This window comes from Pristiophorus japonicus, chromosome 22 (assembly GCF_044704955.1).
Source record: "Pristiophorus japonicus isolate sPriJap1 chromosome 22, sPriJap1.hap1, whole genome shotgun sequence".
Taxonomy (NCBI): Eukaryota; Metazoa; Chordata; class Chondrichthyes; family Pristiophoridae; genus Pristiophorus; species Pristiophorus japonicus.
The window spans coordinates 7318538-7340813 of record NC_091998.1 but is presented as its reverse complement, the minus strand read 5'-3'; the positions used below and the strand labels follow the sequence as shown (position 1 = coordinate 7340813).

The following is a 22276-nucleotide window of genomic DNA, read 5'->3' as shown; positions in this document are numbered from 1 at the left end:
CTCCCTCCCTCTCTCTCCCCCTCCCTCCCTCTCTCACTCACCCCTTCCCGCTCTCCCCCCCCCCCTCGCTCCCCACTCCCCCCTCTCTCTCCCCCCCTCCCCCATGGCCCATTTATAGCGGTGCGCGGCCCATGCGAGTATTTAGAAGCCGGTGAGCGGGAGCTGCGCAGCTCAAAGGGAACATTGCAGCGCAGGCGGACGAAAGCTCGGTCAAAGAGGTTGGATTTAAGGAGCATCTTAAAGGAGGAGAGAGAGGCAGGGAGGTTTAGGGAGGGAGTTCCAGAGAGATTAGGGCACAGGCAGCTGAAGGCACGGCCACCAATGGTGGAGCGATGGAAATCGGGGGATGGGCAAGAGGCCAGAATTGGAGGAGTGCAGAGATCTCGGAGGGTTGTGGGGTTGGAGGAGGTTACAGAGAACGGACACTCCAAGTCCCAGTCCAGAGACCTGAGCACATAAATCCAGGCTGACACTCCCAGTGCAGTGCTGAGGGAGTACTGCACTGTCGGAGGTGTCGTCTTCCGGATGAGATGTTAAACCGAGGCCCCGTCTGCTCTCTCAGGTGGACGTAAAAGATCCCACAGCACTTTTTTGAAGAAGAGCAGGGGAGTTCTCCCCAGTGTCTCAGCCAATATTTATCCCTCAAACAAAAGAACAAAAGCAGATTATCTGATCATTATCACATTGCTGTTTGTGGGAGCTTGCTGTGCGCAGATTGACTGCTGCGTTTCCCACATTACAACAGTGACTACACTCCAAAAGTACTTCATTGGCTGTAAAGTGCTTTGAGACGTTCAGTGGTCGTGAAAGGCGCTATATAAATGTAAGTCATGGGATCTTTTACGTCCACCTGAGAGAGCAGACGGAGCCTCTGTTAAACATCTCATCTGAAAGACGGCACCTCCGACAGTGCGGCATTCCCTCAGCACTGCACGGGGAGTGTCAGCCTGGATTATGTGCTCAGGTCTCTGGAGTGGGACTTGAACCCACAACCTTCTGACTCAGAGGTGAGAGTGCTGCCCACTGAGACACAAGAAACCAGGAACATCACTCACCTCGACAAACAATCGGGAGGCAGTCCCATTTTATGGAAAATAATCACCCATCGTTCAATGTCAATTCTGGAACAGAGACTATTGCAACGAAGGGATAGTTGGAAGTTGCACAGAGATTTTCAGAAAATGTACTTGATTTAAAAAAATCATATAGAACACCAATAAAACAGCAGAAAACACAGCTTTTCGATGCTAGGATTGAAACCACTGAATAGATTAAAAGCTATCTCACTGACCCATGACTCCACAGAAGACCACTTCCCATTAAGACACGGTCAGGTCCAATCGGTCAGCACAGAAACACATCGTTTCTGCTCCCACACCCATGGCACAAATGGTTCATTTTACCACATTGCCATATTACAGCCTCATCATCACCCTTGGTCTTTGGTTCGGTTCAATGAACATGGCTCTGGACTATATTTTATGAATTAAAAAGGACCAACTCCATCACGATAACTAAATGGTGAGGCCACGGATGGGATGTCCACCATGATGATACAACATTAATTAGGGATGGTTATCAGAGACAGTGCCTCTGTGTGGGAGTTTCTGGATGAAGGAGTGACAAATTATCAACATGACAGGTTAACTTGCAGTACATTCCATAAGAACATAAGAAATAGGAGCAGGAGTAGGCCAGACGGCCCCTCGAGCCTGCTCTGCCATTTAATGCGACCATGGCCAATCCGATCATGGGCTCAGCTCCACTTCCCTGCCCGCTCCCCATAACCCCTTATTCCCTTGTCGGTTAAGAAACTGTCTATCTCTGTCTTAAATTTATTCAATGACCCAGCCTCCACAGCTCTCCGAGGCAGCAAATTCCACAGATTTACAACCCTCTGAGAGAAGAAATTTCTCCTCATCTCAGTTTAAATGGGTGACCCCTTATTCGAAGATTATGCCCTCTAGTTCTAGTCTACCCTATCAGTGGAAACATCCTCTGATTCCAGATCATAACAACTCGCTGCGTAAAAAGTAACATTCTCTTCATCTCCCTCATACATTTTTTTACCAAGTATTTCAAATCTGCATGCTCTGGTTACCGCCCCTCTTGCTGGTCGAAAGGCACAAGTCAGGAGTGTGATGGAATACTCTCCACTTGCCTGGATGGGCGCAGCTCCAACAACACTCAAGAAGCTCGACACCATCCAGGACAAAGCAGCCGCTTGATTGGCTCCCCATCCACCACCTTCAACACTCACTCCCTCCACCACCGGCGCACCATGGCTGCAGTGTGCACCATCTACAGGATGCACTGCAGCAACTCGCCAAGGCTTCTTCGGCAGCACCTCCCAAACCCACGACCTCTACCATCTAGAAGGTCAAGGGCAGCAGGCGCATGGGAACACCACCACCTCCACGTTCCCCTCCCAGTCACACACCATCCTGACTTGGAAATATATCGGCCGTTCCTTCATCGTCGCTGGGTCACAATCCTGGAACTCCCTCCCTAACAGCACTGTGGGAGCACCTTCACCACACGGACTGCAGCGGTTCAAGAAGGCGGCTCACCACCACCTTCTCAAGGGGCAATTAGGGATGGGCAATAAATGCCGGCCTTGCCAGCGACGCCCACATCCCAGGAATGAATTAAAAATAACAGTTTGTAAGGGTTCTCCCTCTTTCTCCGAGGACCCAACTTGGGTAAATGTTAGCTGTAAGGGAGGAGAACCCAAGGGAAAGTGCTTTTAAAAAAAAAATGCTTCATAAAAGCTTTAGGAAATGTTCATTTTGAAAGTCCTTTGTGGGTGTCAAACAAAATGTTTGGTTCATGGAGGGGTTGTGTGTTGTCGTGTGAGCCACAGGATCACCAAACATTTACAAACATCGCGAGTCGGAGACAGTCACCTGGACAGCAATGTTTGATCTCTGTACACGACCCGGGGCGATAACACTGCGCTAGCCCAAATGGCTCTGATCCAATGCTGCTTTCTGCTCTGGTATATATCATTTGGGAGTTAAATGGAGAAGTTGACTTTCGTTTTACTCCTTTTCCTTTTGCAGAAATAGTACCAGACTCCCCCAAGTGATGCAGGCACAAACGGACATGTGCCACGATTGGGACCATGGCTGTTGGAGCAGATGAACACAAGGTGGTGCGGTCGGTCAGAAAACTATTACAAATGGTGACACAAACAATGAAATATATTCCATGTGCGTAGTGATCAGGCTGTGTTGGAAACCGCAGACCCAAGCTCTTTTCAGGTCAAGCGCGGGTTCCAACTGGGATCCGAATTCAGGAAAATGCAGCGACACATTATGCCAGATCTTTGCTTTAATGGGCGGTCGATGTCTTTATTTGTGGGAGTGAGTGAACACGATTATCAACCAGTGACGCACCAATACACTTGACGAGATTACTGGCGCGCGTTCGCTAACTTGGTTATAGAGCTAGGCAGGGAACATCGCGCAATGTGTGTCTTGCCCCTGCGTGGAATATCTGGGCGAGTCCCCCTAGGTCCCTCCAGCCGCGTTCTCGCCCCTCTCCTCCCGACCCGCGACTCCTCCCGACCCGCGATGCCCAGCCATGTGCTCCACCGCTGCCTGACGCTCAGCCCAGTCGGACCCACCAAGCCCAGGTTCCGAGCCAGACCCAGTGGCTGGCAGTGAGGTGCGCCTCGCTCCGAGGGGGAAGTGCTTGCACAGATGTGCCCTGCAGCAGCTAACGGAGGTGTGCACGCGTGCACAGTGCGTGAACTTGCTGCTTTCGCGGAGATCATTTAATTACGTCAACAGAAAAAAAAATGCTCTTAAAAATGAGCACATTCCCACAATTCACCAGTATTCTGTCGTATCTACCTCTCCAGGCAATTTTAATTTTCCGTCACTCGCTGTTGGTGTCATGTCAACGTGAACATCTTCTACCCGAAGCATTCAAATGGGGAGGGAGGGGGGGGGGGGGGGCTGGGGAAAGAGTTGAGTGACTTGGTCCAATACGAGAAAGCCCAGGAACTTACTGCACATTGTACCATTTAGTTCCAATGCTGTGCAAGTCACAGTGTCATTGCACACGACGACTTCTAAACCACAAGCTACTTCCTTCACTCTTCAATCGAAGTTCTGTTCAGGGGCAGCTTGCTAAATCTGACTAAAGCAGCAATTCCTTCTTGCACCTGTGCCATTCCGTGGGGGGCAGGTGTGGCCAGGATTCCGTGTTTAGCGAAATGTCACTGTCTAAACCGGTCTGCAATGGCTATTGCACCATCACTCGCTGTGAGTATAAACTATCGCTGGTCAGTATTGTGATCGACATTGATTATAACATCTATTTATCTGTTGTACGTCATTCCAAGAGCAAATCTTGCCCTGCCGCAGTGTTTCTGGATGTTTACAGTGAAACAGTATTACCGAACGATTCAGACAATCACTGTGCCATTTTAACAGCCTAAACTATTACCAAGACAGGTCACCTAGAGTTCGATGTAGAACGGTGTAGGTAGGTTTACTGGTTCTGGTCCAGCATTCAGCTACAGATTTCAATACAAACGTACAACTTTTAAAAAAAATACATATCATTGGGAGAACATACTGTCTGCATCAACAACTTGCATTTGTATAGCACCTTTCACGTAGTAAAACGTCCCAAGGTGCTTCACAGGAGCGATTATGAAACAAAATTTGACGCCAAGCCACATAAGGAGATATTCGGACAGGTGACCAAGAGCTCGGTTAAAGAGGTAGGTTGTAAGGAGAAGAGAGAGGTGGAGAGGTTTATGGAGGGAATTCCAGAGCTTGGGGCCCAGGCAGTTAAAGGCACGGCCACCAATGGTGGGGATGTGCAAGAGGGCCAGAATTGGAGCAGTGCAGAGATCTCGGAGGGTTGGAAGAGGTTACAGAGATAGGGAGGGGCGAGGCCATGGAGGGATTTGAAAACAATTTAAAATGGAGATGTCCAACGGCATGTATTGTGATAGACTAATGGGTGCAGAACAATTAACGGGGCAGAAGTGACCATCAGAGATACCTATTACTGCAGATGGGACCTAGTTTTGGTTGGCTGTGTATCAAAGCTAAGACTGTCCCTTCTCAGAGCAACATGTGTTCAGTTCTACAGCTGAAACCAGTGGACAAGCAGCAGTCTGAACTGTTACAGCTAGAGGCATGGTGGAACTTTGCTTGGACCTAAAACATTAGCAATTAAACAGGTCATTTGGATCTCAATGCAGGAATGGGAAGAGTGTTTAATAGTGTTATTCCATTAGAGGCAATATTCCGATGTGCTCCTGATGAAGAAACTTAGCCACCTGAAACATGTGTCAGAGATTTGGTTGTCCTCTTGCAAGAAACACAGAAATGAGCATGCAGGTACAGCAAGCAATAAGGAAGGCAAATGGCACGTTGTCCTTTATTGCAAGGGGGTTGGAGTATAAGAGTAAGAAAGTCTTGCTACAATTGCACAGGGCCTTGGTGAGACCACACCTGGAGTACTGTGCACAGTTTTGGTCTCCTTATCCAAGAAGGCGGTGTAATAAAGGTTCACTAGATTGATTCCTGGGATGAGAGGGCTGTCTTCTGAGGAGAGATTGTGTAGAATGGGCCTATAGTCTCTGAAGTTTAGAAGAATGAGAGGTGATTGCATTGAAACATACAAGATTCTGAGGGGGATTGACAGGGTAGATGCAGGGAGGATATTTCGCCTGGGCTGGAGAGTCTAGAACCAGAGGTCACAGTCTCAGGATAAGGGGTCGGCCATTTAAACACAATGTGAGGAGGAATTTCTTCACTCAGAGGGTGGTGAATCTTTGGAATTCTCTGCCCCAGAGGGCTGTGGATGCTGAGTCGTTGAGTATATTCAAGGCTGAGGTCGATAGGTTTTTGGCCTCTCGGGGAATCAAGGGATATGGGGATAGTGCAGGAAAGTGGAGTCGAGGTTGAAGATCAGCCGTGATCTTATTGAATGGCGGAGCAGGCTCGAGGCCGAATGGCCGTCTCCTGCTCCTAGTTCTTACGTTGTTACGTATCGGAAATGGGGGGGTACCCAGTGTACAGTTACCATACAGGAGTTCAAAGGTTGAAATTATATCGTTGAAGCTTTTCGTCCAACACTGCAGCCATTTCTCTCTAGAATACTCGTCCTGACCTGCCCGTATATCCGTGTGGATAGGCCGACAGACAAAGCAACCTCTCAAATACACAGAAATGGGCAAACGGAGTAAACAAAATGCCCCAGAAATCACCAGCGTGACGGCTCAAGGTTTTTGTGCATAACTCCAAATTCATTCGAATTATTTTTCGAGGGCAAAAGGGATTTGCCCTCACTACCTGGCCTCATAGCTAAAGTAAGGTAAATAGAAACATGGAAAATAGGAGCAGTAGTAGGCCATTCGGCCCTTCGAGCCTGCACCGCCATTCAATATGATCGTGGCTGATCCTCTATCTCAACACCATATTCCCGCTTTCTCCCCATACCCCTTGATGCCTTTTGCTTCTAGAAATCTATCGATCTCCCTCTTAAATATATTCAGTGACTTGGCCTCCACAGCCTTCTGTGGTAGAGAATCCCACAGGTTCACCACCCTCTGAGTGAAAACAGGTCTGGGCCTTCCCATCATCAAAGTCTTCGGCAGGTCCATTTGCCCATTATTTTTAACACAGCTGTTGGAATTTGTTACTGCCACGCTGGCTCCTCCTCCCACCAACGTCGCAACGAAACTATCAGTTCCGTGAGTCATTCGGTTTTGAGTGGGTTCCAACTAACTCGACAATCTGGGAATTCGTATTACTGGCAATTAATGTATTCCACGATACACAGATTTCACTTCACCTTGTTATTCTCTCTCTGTACCCGCAGCTCAAGCTAACGATCGGTCCTCCAACCTTTACTGAGCGACAGGACCACACAGCTTCCTGTCCTGTACCGATGCTGGTGGTTTATGTAACTGTGCTGTGACTGGAATTACGCAGACTATACGGCACAGAGACAGGCCAATTCGACACAACAGGTCCCTACTGGCATTTTGGCTCCAATTGAGCCTCCTCCCATCCGACTCTCGATCAGCATAAACCCTCTGTTCGTTTCTCCCTCTTGTGTTTATCCAGCCTCCCCTTAAATGCATCGATACTACTCACCTCAACCCCTCCCTGTGGCAGCGAGTTCCACATTCTCACCACTCTCTGGGTAAAGAAGTTTCTCCTGAATTCCCCATTGGATTTCTCGGTGACTATCTTATATTGATGGCCTCTAGTTATGCTCTTTCTCACAAGTGGAAACATTCTCTCTGTATCCACTCTATCATTTTAAAGATCTCTATTAGGTCACCCCTCAGCCTTCTTTTTTCAAGAGAAAAGAGACCCAGCCTGTTCATCCTTTCCTGATAGGTGTACCCTCGCATTTCTGGTATCATTCTTGTAAATCTTCTCTGCACCCTCTCCAGTGCCTCTATGTCCTTTTTATAATATGGCGACCAGAACTGTACGCAGTGCTCCAAGTGCGGTCTAATCAAGGTTCAATACAGGTTTAGCATAACTTCCCGACTTTTCAATTGTGTGTCAGTACTGCGTGTTCTCTCCCATTTCCCATTCTATTTTGAAGGAGCAAGCTCCCCTCCGCCAGCAGCAGGACCCACAGGCCACTGACACTTGTATAAATGCTAACACTGGTTAAAACAATAATGCAGGTCAACCCACTGCAGACCCATTTATTGTGTAGTTATCCAGCTGCTTTCGTGTCATTATGAAGCAGTTTTTAGACATGAGGGGTGTCAGGGAGGAAACTCTATATCTCATTGAAACATACAAGATTCTGAGGGTGATTGACAGGGTAGATGCAGGGAGCATGTTTCCCCCAGGCTGGAGAGTTTAGAACCAGGGGTCACAGTCTCAGGATAAGGGGTCAGTCGGCCATTTAAGACAGAGCTGAGGAGGAATTTCTTACACTCAGAGGGTGGTGAATCTTTCGAATTCTCTGGCCCAGAGGGTTGTGGTTGCTGAGTCTCTGAATATATTCAGAGATTTCTGGACTCTAGAGAAATCCAGGGATATGGGGATCGGGCGGGAAAATAGAGTTGAGAGCGATGATCTGTATTATTCTATGATTCTCGAAGCCCTGTAAAGCCACACGATCTTCCTGTTAGCGTCCCAGTGCATTCCGCTCAAATGGTATGTGCTTTCAAATGGATTCATTCGAAGTTGATTGTTTGCAATTGGTCGAGAGGATTGGGGGGGGTACAAGTCGGGCTCCTTATATTCAAGAGCACATTCTGTGCAACAGTGTTATCTGCAGATCGACAGAACCACAAACTGCAACCATGACATTGAGACTGAAAGCTCAAGGCAGAGTGGCAAGGCCGGCAGTAAAAGGAGGTCAACAATTATCACACGGAGAGAGACGAGGACTGGTCTCGGTCTGACTCTCAAGGCAGGCGGTATATACAGGAGGGTTTTTTTTTTTAAGTAAAACACTGCCGTGGTTCACACAGGCTGATCTAACGTTGTTTCACGGGAATTGAACCCAGTGTTTATACTGGCGGAGTGCCGCAAGGTATTTCGGTAACAGCACTGAAACCCAAAATATCAAACTTGCATACCAGGGGTTTCTGTTAAGTCTTCGACAGCCACTTTGGAAATACGGTCTAGAAAGTAAAAGATCATCAAAAGTCATCGGGGCAAAAATTCGGGGCAGTGAAGCGCTCAGGGAAGCGTTCCGCACTCCTCCTCGGGTGCTAACGGAGCGAGAGTGCAGGAGACCGGCTCAATCTCTTGCCGTGAGGCATCCCAGCGCCTGAAGACGGGAAAAAAAAAATCCCGTGGAGAAATTTCACTGACCTGAAGCTACACTTCCCCCACTGCCGCCACAAATAAATAGAGGCGAAAACAATTACATTTCAGCACTTACCTCGCTCCCCGGACGACACCGCCCCGAGATCACCGACGTACCGCCTGCTTTCTGTGTCGGGAGTCGCACCGGGCGCGACAGGTGAGCGGTGACATCACCCAAGTGGGCGGGGCTCGTGGGCGCAGTGCTCTCAGCGCCGCCGCTAAACTTTCGCGGAAGTTGGCACGCGGGCGGGAGGGGCTTAACGCCCCGGGGTGGAGCTAACTCGCCGGATTTCACCCCCCCCCCCCCCATCATACTTAAAGTTACGTGGATAGACTGGAGAAGCTGGGTTTGTTCTCCTTAGAGCAGAGAAGGTTGAGGGGAGATTTGACAGAGGTGTTCAAAATCATGGGCAGGGGGGGGGGGGGGGGTCTGGACTGAGCAGAGAGAGAGAAACTGTTCCCATTGGCAGAATTTTGCTGCACAGAACCAGACTTTGGGAGACCACACAATCAGCTGACGTGTCTAGATTCACCGACTAACATTTCACAAAACTGCCCAACGAAACGCTGCTTGTCGGTAAATGGGCGAGAACGATCAGCTTTATGGGCTAGAATGACGATCTTATTTCCCTGTTTGTGCTGAAGAGGTTAAAATTGATCCCAAAAGCAAAACTATTAGCTTTGTGCAAGATTACCGCCGAGAGACACATCAATATTCCATTGTAAACAGCGAGAATGTCGTTGCACAGGGACAGGGAGCAGCCTGGGAGTGATTTGCGCTGGTAATTATAGGCAAAAGTCATTACAGTTAGTCATCCACATCACTTGTGTTTCACTCATTTCCTCTCAGACCTGCTCATCCCACAGGCTCACTTTCAACGGCAATGTCTAAACAACAACATGCAATTATATAGTGCCTTTAACGCGGTAAAACGCACCAAGGCGCTCCACGGCAGCGGTTATGGGACAACAGCAGAGGAGAGCGCTACCTGGGAGGTGTTGACAGTGCCGCCAGAGATGGAATGAAGTTGCCGCGGGGAAGGGAGGGAAGGAGCAAAGGGGTGGGTGAAGGTCAGCACACCAGGAGGTCTTATCACGGAATCAGAGAACGGTTGCAGCACAGAAGGAGGCCATTCGGCCCGTTGAGCCCGTGCCGGCTCTCTGCACGAGCACCTCAGCCAGTCCCACTCCCCCACCCTTTCCCTGTAACCCTGCAAATGTTTTTCCTTCAGGGACTTATCCAATTCCCGTTTGAAAGCCGCAATCGAGTCTGCCTCCACCACCCTCTCAGGCAGCGCATTCCAGATCCTAACCACTCGCTGCGGAAAAAAAGCTTTTTCTTACGTCGCCTTTGGTTCTTCTGCCAATCGCCTTAAATCTGTGTCCTCTGGTTCTCCACCCTTCCACCAATGGGAACAGTTTCTCTCTATCTACTCTGTCCAGACCCCTCATGATTTTGAACACCTCGATCAAATCTCTCAACCTTCTCTGCTCTACGGAGAACAACCCCAGCTTCTCCAGTCTATCCAAGTCCCTCATCCCTGGGACCATTCTGGTCAATCTTTACTGCACCCTCTCTAAGGCCTTCACATCCTTCCTAAAGTGCGGTGCCCAGAATTGGACACAATGCTCCAGTTGAGGCTGAACCAGTGTTTTATACAGGTTCATCTCAACTTCCTTGCTTTTGTACTCTATGCCTCTATGAAGCCCAGGATCCCATATGAATTTTTAACCGCTTTCTTAACCTTCCCTGCCATCTTCAACGATTTGTGCACATATACCCCCAGGTCGCTCTGTTCATGCACCCTCTTTAGGATTGTACCCTATGGTTTATATTGCCTCTCGATCTTTCTATCAAAATGTACCACCTCACACTTTTCGGCGTTAAATTTCATCTGCCACGTGCCTGCCCATTCCACCAGCCTATCTACGTCCTCTTGAGGTCTATCATTATCTTCCTCACTGTTCACTACTCTTCCGAGTTTTGTGCGCGTGTTCACAGCGGCTGTGCATCACCTCCTGACATGTTAACGCGGCAGCCTTTGACAGCAAGTCACAGCTGAAGCAGACTCAATGAACGGTTAGCGGAGGGGGGGGGGGGGGGTGAGGGGAAGGGGAAACCAGCAAATGTTGCACATCTGGATCCACAACTGGATTTTTATAGCAGACTCACCTGATAGCAGATCAATCTGATCGACTGTTTCTTTCAGTTCCAATCTGATCAGTCGAAACCCAAAAATTCACTTCATGGGTTCAAGTCCCACTCCAGAAACTTGAAGCACAAAAGTCTAGGCTGACACTTCCAGAGCAGTACTGAGGGAGTGCCGCACTGTCGGAGGGGCAGTACTGAGGGAGCGCTGCACTGTCGGAGGGGCAGTACTGAGGGAGCGCTGCACTGTTGGAGGGCAGTACTGAGGGAGTGCCGCACTGTCGGAGGGGCAGTACTGAGGGAGCGCTGCACTGTCGGAAGGGCAGTACTGAGGGAGCGCCGCACTGTCGGAGGGGCAGTACAGAGGGAGCGCCGCACTGTCGGAGGGGCAGTACTGAGGGAGCGGCGCACTGTCGGAGGGGCAGTACTGAGGGAGCGCCGCACTGTCGGAGGGGCAGTACTGAGGAAGCGCCGCACTGTCGGAGGGGCAGTACTGAGGGAGCGCCGCACTGTCGGAGGGGCAGTCTTTTGGATAAGATGTTAAAACGAGGCCATGGACGTAAAAGATCCCACAGCACTATTGCAGGAAGAACAGGGGTGTTCTCCCCAGTGTCCTGGGGACAATATTTATCCCTCAACCAACTCCTAAAGCAGATGATCTGGTCTTTATCACATTGCTGTTTGTGGGAGCTTGCTGTGCACAAATTGGCTGCCGCGTTTCCCACATTACCACAGTGACTGCACTTCAAAAAGTACTTCATTGGCTGCAAAAGGATTTGGGACATCCGGAGGTCATGAAAGGCGCTATATAAATGCAAGTTCTTTTTTTTAAACTTTGGGAGTCCGAGATCGAATGGCACTATTCTGAGGCGAGTTCTCCTGGTGTCTTTGCTCCCTCAACCACAAGCACCAAAAATACATTAACTGGCCATTCTTCTCATGGATGTACTTGGGGAAATGGCTGCCATATTTGTTGATATAACATTTGCTACACTTCAACTAATTGTCCGTGAAGCTCTTTGAGAGGCTTCTGAGAGGCGTTGTACAGCGCTGTATCAATGCGAGTCTTTCCTTCTGCCTGATTTAAGGGCCCAATGCAAACTGCTTTATTTGTCCAGTGAATTCTAAGTTGGGAAACTGCCCACCTCTGTTCATGGTCCTGCACTGATGGGGGGCCACCAGTTTATCTGTTGGTGGCCTAGCTGTCAGCGAAGCAAGGGCAAGTAGGAACCTTGTGAAAGGATTTTGGACCTGCGGGAGGAGAAGGTTAAGTTGAGACAATAAGGCCCTGATCTTCCCCCACCCCCCTTCCCCGTGTAGGAGATCTCCCCAAACGCACAAATCGACAAAGAGTATTTTTGGTTTATGAAAAAAGCTTCAATCTTTCCAAGCATTTGCAAATCAAAGCTTTTCCACAAACACAGTGCATTACTAACAGTGCTTCTGATTACTGTGTGGTAACTACTCGGTGAGACAACAATGACTGATGTTGGGGGGCGGGGGGGCAACAATAAAAGGCAGCTTCAACTAGCTGAGAACCAACTGTTTATAAAAGGTGTAAATTATCAGATCTTTATTTTAGTGATTTTTCTCAAAATGTGTGCTCTCCCGCTCGGATTTAACTCGTTTTTACTGTGTCCTTTCTCCCCATATGGACAGTCTAAAATAGTCTCATTCCATTGTTACTGTGCAATTATAAATACCATATATCCTTGGGCACAATGCACGTTTATATAATAAAATGTACAATCTGTATTTGTTAACCTTGTCTGTTAATTATTCCAAACATATGTAAATTACTTTGAATATAAGTGTCATTTTATACTGTACTACTTTTTTAATTAAACTTAAAGATGTAACATTTTTATGTCAAAATTAACTTCATAGGAATTGAGAAAAAAAACACAAAATGAAACATCCTGTTCGACATTTACAGACACATTCATCAATATAAAGTCTGTCCGCGCAAACTTTCCTGGTTGTGGAATGGAGGTGGGACAAACGGTTGGAAGTTGGGCTTTATCAAATCCCTTAGAGGCGGTGTAATGAAGGTTCACCAGATTGACCCCTGGGATGAGAGGGCTGTCTCACATGGAGAGATTGAGTAGACTGAGCCTCGACTCTCAGAAGTTGAGAAGAATGAGAGGCGATTTCATTAAAACATACAATATTTTGAGGGGGATTGACAGGGTAGATGCTGAGAGGATGTTTCCCTGGGCTGGGGGAGCCTAGAACCAGGGTGCACAGTCTCAGGATAAGGGTTTGGCCATTTAGGACTGAAATGAGAAGAAACTTCTTCACTAAGAGTGTTGTGAATCTTCGGAATTCTCTGCTCCAGAGGGCTGTGGAGGCTCAGTCTCGGAGTATGTTCAAGGCTGGGATCGATAGATTTTTGGACTCTGGGGGAATCAAGGGATATGAGGATCGGGCGGGAAAGTGGAGTTGAGGTCGATGATCAGCATTGATCTCATTGAATGGCGGAGCAGACTCGAGGGGCCGAATGGCCGACTCCTGCTCCTAATTCTTAAGTTCTGTGAGCACTGTTTTAAGGGAGTGTGGACCCATTTATCAAATACAGTCTGGTCATGTTGCAGAAAACAGCGGGGTGGATTCTACAACCTATCGATCTCAATACATTAAAATTAACAGATGGAATTTTTAATGTTTTTATTATGTTTTTGGTCTCGAGATGATTTTGTATTAGAGCTTTGATGTTAAGCTGTCTGGTCATCAGTAAAGGATAGTCACTAATAAATCCAATTGGGAATTCTGAAGAAACTTCTTTACCTAGAGGGTGATTAGAATGTGGAACTCGCTCCCACATGGATTGAGACGAATAGCAGAGATGCATTTAAGTGTGCTATGTATTTGCTTCATAGGTTCTTTGTTTAAGAATTCATAGCAACACATTGCTATTAAGAACTAGCTGGATTATTAACAAGGGTTTAACAATCACACTACACATTGCCAGTTCATCCACTAGGCTCACAACTGCATACCTCATCATGGATGACCCAGAGCCAACTGGCTGGGGTTTTATTGAGTCTTGTGAACATCATGCGACTGGCTAAGCCACTCACAATGCAACAGCCCTGCAAACCCTGTGAGCATCCTCACAGTGCACGCATTACAGAGGGGAGGCTCGATAAGCACGAGGGAGAAAGGAATAGAAGAATGTGGAGATAGGGTTAGGGGTGGGAGGGAGCAGGTGTGGAGCATAAACACCGGCATGGATCGGTTGGGCCGAATGGCCTGTTTCGGTGCTGCAGAATCCGATGAAAAGCATTGTTCAGGATGCTCTGAACTCCATGCATGGATTCCCATAAAGCGCTCCTTTGTGCAATAACACGAGTGTTAATATGTAACGTGGGTACATCGAAGATCAATAATAAAAGATGAGAAACCTTTGTAAACAGACACTGTAAAGGCCATTCTTGCTTCAGTCAATCGGTCCTCTCTGTGTAGCCAGGATGACACACGACACAAGCTCGGTCTAACCCACGTATGGCCTGTGCGTGAATGCTGACACAGCGGCTGGCCTATTTCCAACGCTTAATGCCGATGCCTGTTCCTTTTCGAAAGTGCCTGAAGCAGAAAGTTGATGTGCCATGTTTACGCGGGGGAGGGCAGGGAACTTTGAAAAAAGGAGGGTTACAATCTCCTCGGTCTGCCTCAACAGCCAGAAAGCAGAAATTGAGTTGAGCTTCGGAACATCGAAACGCACCAAAAAGGAGAAACGTTCAGTTTCGTGGCGACAGTCCCAGCCTCGGATTGGTGGAGCATTCTACAATTCAAACCAAACAGGGACAGCAGGTGGACAGGCAGTTAATAGCGAGCAGGTTACCGGACTTACCCACTCAGGCCCCAACTGTTCGCACCATCTCGATTTTAACCCGCAGTATTCTGCAGGCAAATGTGGAGCCTGCCTAAAGCAGCGTGGGGCGGGGTCTCGTGATTTTATGCAAACCGGGGTCCTATTTCGTCAATAGGTCCTCTTTTAATTGGGGCCTATGCGAAGAAACCATCGCGTGCCCCCTCTCCCCCCCCCACCCCATCGCGCCAGGCAGAAGATGCCCCTCCAAACCTTTCTCTGTGGGGCACGGACGGGCAGGAGAGAGTTTCTGGGCTCCCAATGAAAGTTGTGTCGTCCACTGTAATGGATGCAGAGAGGATGTTTCCACTGATGGGGGAGACTAGAACCAGGGGGCATAATCTTAGAATAAGGGGCCGCCCATTTAAAACTGAGATGAGGAGAAATTCCTTCTCTCGGAGGGTTGTAAATCTGTGGAATTCGCTGCTTCAGAGAGCTGTGGAAGCTGGCACATTGAATAAATTTAAGACAGAGATAGACAGTTTCTTAACCGATAAAGGAATAAGGGGTTATGGGGAGCAGGCAGGGAAGTGGAGCTGAGTCCATGATTGGATCAGCCATGATCGTATTAAATGGTGGAGCAGGCTCGAGGGACCAAATGGTCTACTCCTGCTCCTATTTCTTATGTTCTTATATATGCCCCTGTGAGGATGCTCAGGGTTGGTAGAGCTGTTGCATTGTGAGTGGCTTAGCCAGTCACATGATGTTCACAAGACTCAATAAAACCCCAGCCAGTTGGGTTCGGAGGATACACGATGAGGCAGGTGGTTGTGAGCCTGGTGGATGAACTGGTAATGTGTAGCGTGATTGTTAAACCTTTGTTAATAAACCAACTAGTTCTTAATAGCAATGTGTTGCTATGAATTCTTAAGCAAAGAACCCATGAAGCAAATATATTACATTCACTGATATAAAGCTCTGGTTTGACCCTGTAATGAGATAATGTATAACGCCCTCTAGCTAGGAGGTATAGGGAGCTGTATTGAGAGAGGAACACCATTTTAAAGCTCCACAGGGCTGTCTGAGATCTCCCAAATAAATAGAGTTAAGTTGAACTAAGACTGTTCAAGAGACTATAAAATACATGGTGTCAGAAGTGGGAAGTTTGAGGTGAAGCAACAGAATCTGCACAACATCAAAGTACCTGGAGCACTATGTACAGAAATAAGAAATCATGGACACTGGACACTTGGATAAAGAATTAATAAGACAAGAGTTTTGTTGTTGTTTGTTAAACTTGGAGTTGTTTAATACATGTATTCACAAGAAGTTAACTCACTTTTTATATTGAAGCTAACTTTAATTAATTTTTGTTTCTTATGAAAGGAAAGGTGCAACGAGATAATGTATAGCACCCTCTAGCTAGGAGGTATCGAGATAATGTATAGCGCCCTCTAGTTAGGAGGTATAGGGAGCTGTATTGAGAGAGAGGGTCGATGAAGGAACGCCATTTTAAAGCTCCACATGGCTGTCTGAGATCTCCCAAATAAATAGAGTTAAGTTGAACAAAGAGTGTTCAAGAGACTATAAAATACAGACCTCATTTCGAGTACTGCCCAGTTCTGGGAACCACACCTCAGGATATACTGGCCTTTTGGTCACTCATGGGTTGCAGATGGGTTTTGGCGCATACCCGATACTGGCTAACCGAAACAAAACTGTCTAAGGCCACTTTGGCACCTCACCATCATCCACGGTCACAGAAGACAGAAACATGCCCCAATTCATCAGGAATGAAAGTTGAAGGGCACTCGCCTGTATTCAGCGCCAGGCGCGGTCAATGGGGAATCTGTGCCAGTGTCTTAAAAACAGAGTGTTCTGAACTCTTGCAAAACAGATTTCCTGTTTGTCACAACTGTGCACTTGTCAAAAATGTCCACTGAAGGAATGCAGAAGCCTGACTTTTCTAATTGGCGTTCCACCACCTCTTCATCTCACCACATCAGAGTAACTTTCTATTCCTTTCTCCCTCATGTGTTTATCTAACCGTCTTTTAAATGCATCGATACTATTCGCCTCAACCCCTCCCTGTGGCAGCGAGTTCCACATTCTCACCGCTCTCTGGGTAAGGAAGTTTCTCCTGAAATCGCTATCGGGTTAATTAGTGACTGTCTTATATTGATGGCCTCTCGTTCTCAGCTCACCCACAACTGGAAACATTTTCTCTGTCTCTTCTCTGAGGGTTGTAAATCTGTGGAATTCGCTGCCTCAGAGAGCTGTGGAAGCTGGGACACTGAATAAATTTAAGACAGAAATAGACAGCTTCTTGAACAATAAGGGGATAAGGGGTTATGGGGAGCGAGCAGGGAAGTGGAGCTGAGTCCATGATCAGATCAGCCGTGATCGTATTAAATGGCAGAGCAGGCTCGAGGGGCCGTATGGCCTTTTCCTGCTCCTATTTCTTATGTTCTTATGTACCCTATCAAACACTTGCATAATCTTAAAGGCCTTGCCTTCTATTTTCTCGAGATAAGAGACCCAGCTGGATAAATATATCCTCTCAGTTCTGGTTTCAACCTGCTGAATCTTTGCACCTTCTCCGATGTCTCTATATCCTTTGAATGTATAAATGGAGCTGTACTCAGTACTTACTCCCAGTGTGGTCTAACCAAGGTTCAATTCAAGTTTAACATAACTTCTCTAAATTATTTCGATACCCCCGAGACATGTGGTCTCAAAGACATGCAACATAACAGCTGCAATGTCGGGCTAAGGTAGGATAAGGACTTTTGTAAACGACAGAGAACGATGGGCCCTTCGATTCTGCAGCGACTTATAGCAAGGAATAATGGCCGTGGGATCGTTTACCTCCGCCTGAGAGAGCAGACGGGGCCTTGGTTTAACGTCTCATCCGAAAGACGGCACCTCCAACAGTGCGGCACTCCCTCAGCATTGCACTGGAGTGTCAGCCTAGATTTATACAAAACAAGGAAGATAACTCTTGCAAACATTTCAGGTTTATTGGGGCAAAATGGATGGAAAGTCACCCGGGCTCCCTTATAGGAAGGGATACAATCCTTCCCGCCTGAATCGTACAGCACAGAAGGAGGCCACTTGTCCCATCAGCTCTGTGCCAGCTCTTTGAAAGAGCGATCCCATTAGTCCCCCACCCCAGTTTTTTCCTGCAAATTAGTCCTCTTCCAGTACATGCTCAATTGTCTTTTAAAATTTCCTGTGGAACTTCACTGCACCAACCTTTCAGGTCGTGCGTTCTGGATCTCAACAACCCTGTGTGTGAAGAAATTTTTCCTCCTTTCCCCTCCCTAGTTCTTTCAGCAATTGTTTTAAATCTGTGAACTCTGATTACCAACCCACCAGCCTGAGGAAATTGTTTCTCCCGACTTAGAATCAGAGAAATTTACAGCACGGAAGGAGGCCATTTGGCCCATCGTGTCCGCGCCGGCCGACAAAGAGCTACCCAGCCTAATCCCACTTTCCAGCTCTCGGTCCGTAGCCCTGTAGGTTACGGCACTTCAGGTGCACATCCAGGTACATTTTAAATGTGGTGAGGGTTTCTGCCTCTACCACCCTTTCAGGCAGTGAGTTCCAGACCCCCACCACCCTCTGGGTGAAACCAGTTCTCTTCAGCTCCCCTCTAAACCCCCTCCCAATTACTTCAAAATTACCTGCTCCGTCGAAACTCCTTATAATTTTGACATTTCCTCCAGGAACAGCTCCCAGCATCAAGAGGGGGGGGGGAACAGGATAATGTGTCCCATTCAATTGTGAAGTTAGATTTGCAAATGTTTGTGCTGGGGCACACTCTCATAAGGTAAGAACAGAAGAATTAGGAGCAGGAGTCGGCCATTCGGCCCCTCGAGCCTGCTCTGCCATTCAATGAGATCATGGCTGATCTTCTACCTCAACTCCACTTTCCTGCACTATCCCCATAGCTCATGATTCCCTTAATATTCAAAAATCTATTGATCTCTGTCTTGAATATTCCCAACGACTGAGCCTCCCCAGCCCTCTGGGGTAGAGAATTCCAAAGATTCACCACCCTCTGAGTGAAGAAGTTTCTCCTCATCTCAGTCTTAAATGGCCGACCCCTAATTCTGTGACTGTGACCCCTGGCTTTAGACTCCCAAGCCAGGGGAAACATCCTCCCTGCATCTACCCTGTAAGAATTCTGTACGTTTCAATGAGATAACTTCTCATTCTTCTAAACTCTAGAGAATATAGGCCTGGTCTACTCAATCTCTCCCCGTAGGGCAATCCCCCCATCCCAGGAATCAGACTGGTGAACCTTCGTTGCACTCCCTCTATGGCAAGTATATCCTTCCGTAGGCAAGGAAACCAAAATTGTCCACAATGAAGATGAAGTTGAAGCAGTTCGTTGTCTTGGCTGTTTTGAGTAGTCATGCGGAATTGAAAAACCACTTAGGCCGAATCCAGAAAGGAAATGTTAAATGTCGAGACACAGGAAATTTGCACCGACTGTGTTACTCATAGCTGTCATGCAAATAGCAGCAGATTACTCTTGTGCACAGAACCTGCCTACCTTGCTACATTTGAGGTTTCCTGTTCGTAACTTTCTGCACAGAAGGCAGGTAATATTATTTCCAATATCCCCGATATAGTCCAGGGCACGGCAACCACGAACAACAGCAAGAACCATAAACGCATTGACTTGCTGACTTGTGCAGAAATAACCAAGACCAATTGCAAAACAAAATTACCACAAGAAATGGGATTGCGGTGGGGTGGGGTGGGGCGGGGGGGTCGGAGATGTTAATTTATCTGATTTATTTACATCGCCATCCTTCGGATCTGCTGTATGAAAAACATGGCAGCTGATTGGCCAGTCACCGCCCTTCACAATAAGGCACAGGATATGAACCACTCTTGAGATGTTCAAAAGGTTGTTAAAAAAAAAGCATATGGGCTCCTCGGCATTAGTAATAGAGGCATAGACGACTCAAGCAGGGAAGTTATGCTGGCCTGGTCAATATTTATCCCTCAATCCCCATAACAAAAACAGATTATCGGGTCATTATCACATTGCTGTTTGTGGGAGCTTGCTGTGCGCAAATTGGCTGCCGCGTTTCCCACATTACAACAGCGACTACATTCCAAAAGTACTCCATTGGCTGTAAAGCATTTTGAGACGTCCGATGGTCGTGAAAGGCGCTATATAAATGCAAGTCTTTCTTTTCTTCTTTCTCGCTCTCTCTCTTTAGAGAGGGTGCGGAAGAGATTTAGGAGAATGGTCCCAGGGATGAGGGACTTCAGTGACGTGGATAGACTGGAGAAGCTGGGGTTGTTCTCCTTGGAGCAGAGAAGGTTGAGAGGAGATTTGATCCAGGTGTTCAAAATCATGGGGGGGGGGGGGGGGTCTGGACAGAGTCCAGAGAAATCCAGGGATATGGGGATCGGACGGGAAAGTGGAGTTGAGGTCGATGATCAGCCATGATCTTATTGAATGGCGGAGCAGGCTCGAGGGGCCGAATGGCTGACTCCTGCTCCTCTTTCTTATCGAGTAGAGAGAGAGAAAAACCGTTCCCATTGGTGGAAGGGTCGAGAACCAGAGGACACAGATTTAAGGTGATTGGCAAAAGTACCAGAGGGCGATATCTGGAACATAATAAAATAACTTGTATTTATATAGCGCCTTTAACGTAGTAAAACCTCCCAAGACGCTTCACAGCAGTGTTATAGAATAAAATGGATAAATTCAACACCGAGCCACAAAAAAAAATGATGGCAGATGACCAAAAGCTCGGTCAAAGAGGTATTTTGGGTACGTCTCAATGTTATGTCTAGACAGTGGCTTTATGCCTAATTAATTTCTAACAACTGTGACTCATTTAAAAGGCACGACACATGTGCATGGAGGCACGATATAAGCAATAGTTTTTCATACTTTTCCCTGAAGGAGAGAAGAGCTATCGTTCACACCCAAGGAAGTATCAATTCAATCGAAGTGCCGACACTTATCTGGGCGTATTTACATTGCGTCTTTAGCATCTCAAGGAACTTCACAGCAGCCTTACCAATCAACATTTGATACTGGGTCACATCAGCGATATCAGGACAGGTGGAAAGATAGATTTTAAGTTGCTTCTTAAAGGAGGAGAGTTAAAGAGGTTTAGGGAGGGAGTTCTAGAGCTTGGGGCCCAGGCAACAGAAGGCACGACCACCAATGGTTGAGCGATTATAATCAGGGATGCTCAAGAGGACAGACTTAGAGGAGCGCAGACATCTTGGAGGGTTGTGGGGCTGGAGGAGATTACAGAGATAGGGAGGGGCGAGGCCATGGAGGGATTTGAAAACAAGGATGAGAATTTTGAAATCGAGGCGCTGTTTAACCGGAAGCCAATGTAGGTCAGCGAGCACAGGGGTGATGGGTGAGTGGGACTTGGTGCTAGTTAGGACACGGGCAGCCGAGTTTTGGATCACCTCTAGTTTACGTTGGACATTAGTGAACCAGTTGGGCTTTTTCCAACAATCCAGCAGTTTCATGGTCACCATTACTGATACTAGCTTTTTATTCCAGATTTATTGAATGAACTGAATTTAAATTCCCCAGCTGCCGTGGTGGGATTTGAACTCACGGCTCCGGATCATCAGTCCCGGTCTCTGGATTATTGGTCCAGTGATATAACCATGATACCATAGCTCCTCTTTCTGCCTCTACATTTTGTTTGACTCTATAATTCATCCTATTTCCTGTTCTGCCTTTTGCTCGATTTGTTTCTCTAACCTATTCTTTAATTGGTTGAGGAGCTAAGTTATCGGGCACAATGTTCACGAAGTCCCAGATGCGACCTTGACATCGCTGCGTCTGTAAGCGTCAGGATGCAAGTAACTGACGCCGCCATAACAGCGCGATGCCAAAGGTGAGAGAAAGGGTGCGATTGATGCTGGTCACTGCCACCGCGGTCAATTTCTGGCCGATTTTATTTTTGCCAATAAACAATGTCACACATCATCACCGAGCAGTTCCCTTAATATGACTCCTGCATGCAGTTGGCATTTAAAGAGAGCTGTGGGTTAGGGGGACATTTCGCAATGCAGGCTTGTTGAGCAAGATGGGAAGTATGAGTAAAGTGACGGAAACAGCTGTCATTGCTTTGCTTTGTCCAACAGTGCACCTGCTGTATTCAACTACCAGCTTGTGTCATACGCACCAATATAGCAGAGTAAGTAGTTAGCAATGACAAAGGTTCGAAATACATAAGATAGCCGGACATACATTTATAACTTAGTCGGATCCATTTATAAGCAAATCTGCCACATAATGTATCTTGCCCACATATCAATTCATTTCCATCATAGGGGTTGCTGGCACATTCACTGAGGCCTGCTACACATAACACTGGCGCCCTGCTCCAATCTAGTACTAGGCCCAGTGACAGTGCTTTGACAAGTTCTGCAAACGTCCATACTTGCAGTGTGAGGGAGAGATGGCTGGCCTCCGAGTGCAATGGCACGGCAAAA

At 47.4% G+C, this 22276-nt stretch overlaps 2 protein-coding genes across 3 annotated transcripts in view; one reads left to right on the top strand and one right to left on the bottom strand.

Moving 5' to 3' along the window:
- The window catches only part of vsir (V-set immunoregulatory receptor), a 53300-nt gene extending 40572 nt beyond the window's left edge, over positions 1-12728 (top strand). For both annotated transcript variants that reach the window (XM_070865555.1, XM_070865556.1), the window contains one exon: positions 3063-12728. In XM_070865555.1, the coding sequence (XP_070721656.1) occupies positions 3063-3088 (26 nt within the window). In that variant the 3' untranslated portion in view covers positions 3089-12728. The remainder of the gene's footprint in view (positions 1-3062) is intronic.
- cdh23 (cadherin-related 23) overlaps positions 1-22276 on the bottom strand; it is a 211165-nt gene that overhangs the window by 168617 nt on the left and 20272 nt on the right. The gene's annotated exons all lie outside the window — the stretch shown is intronic.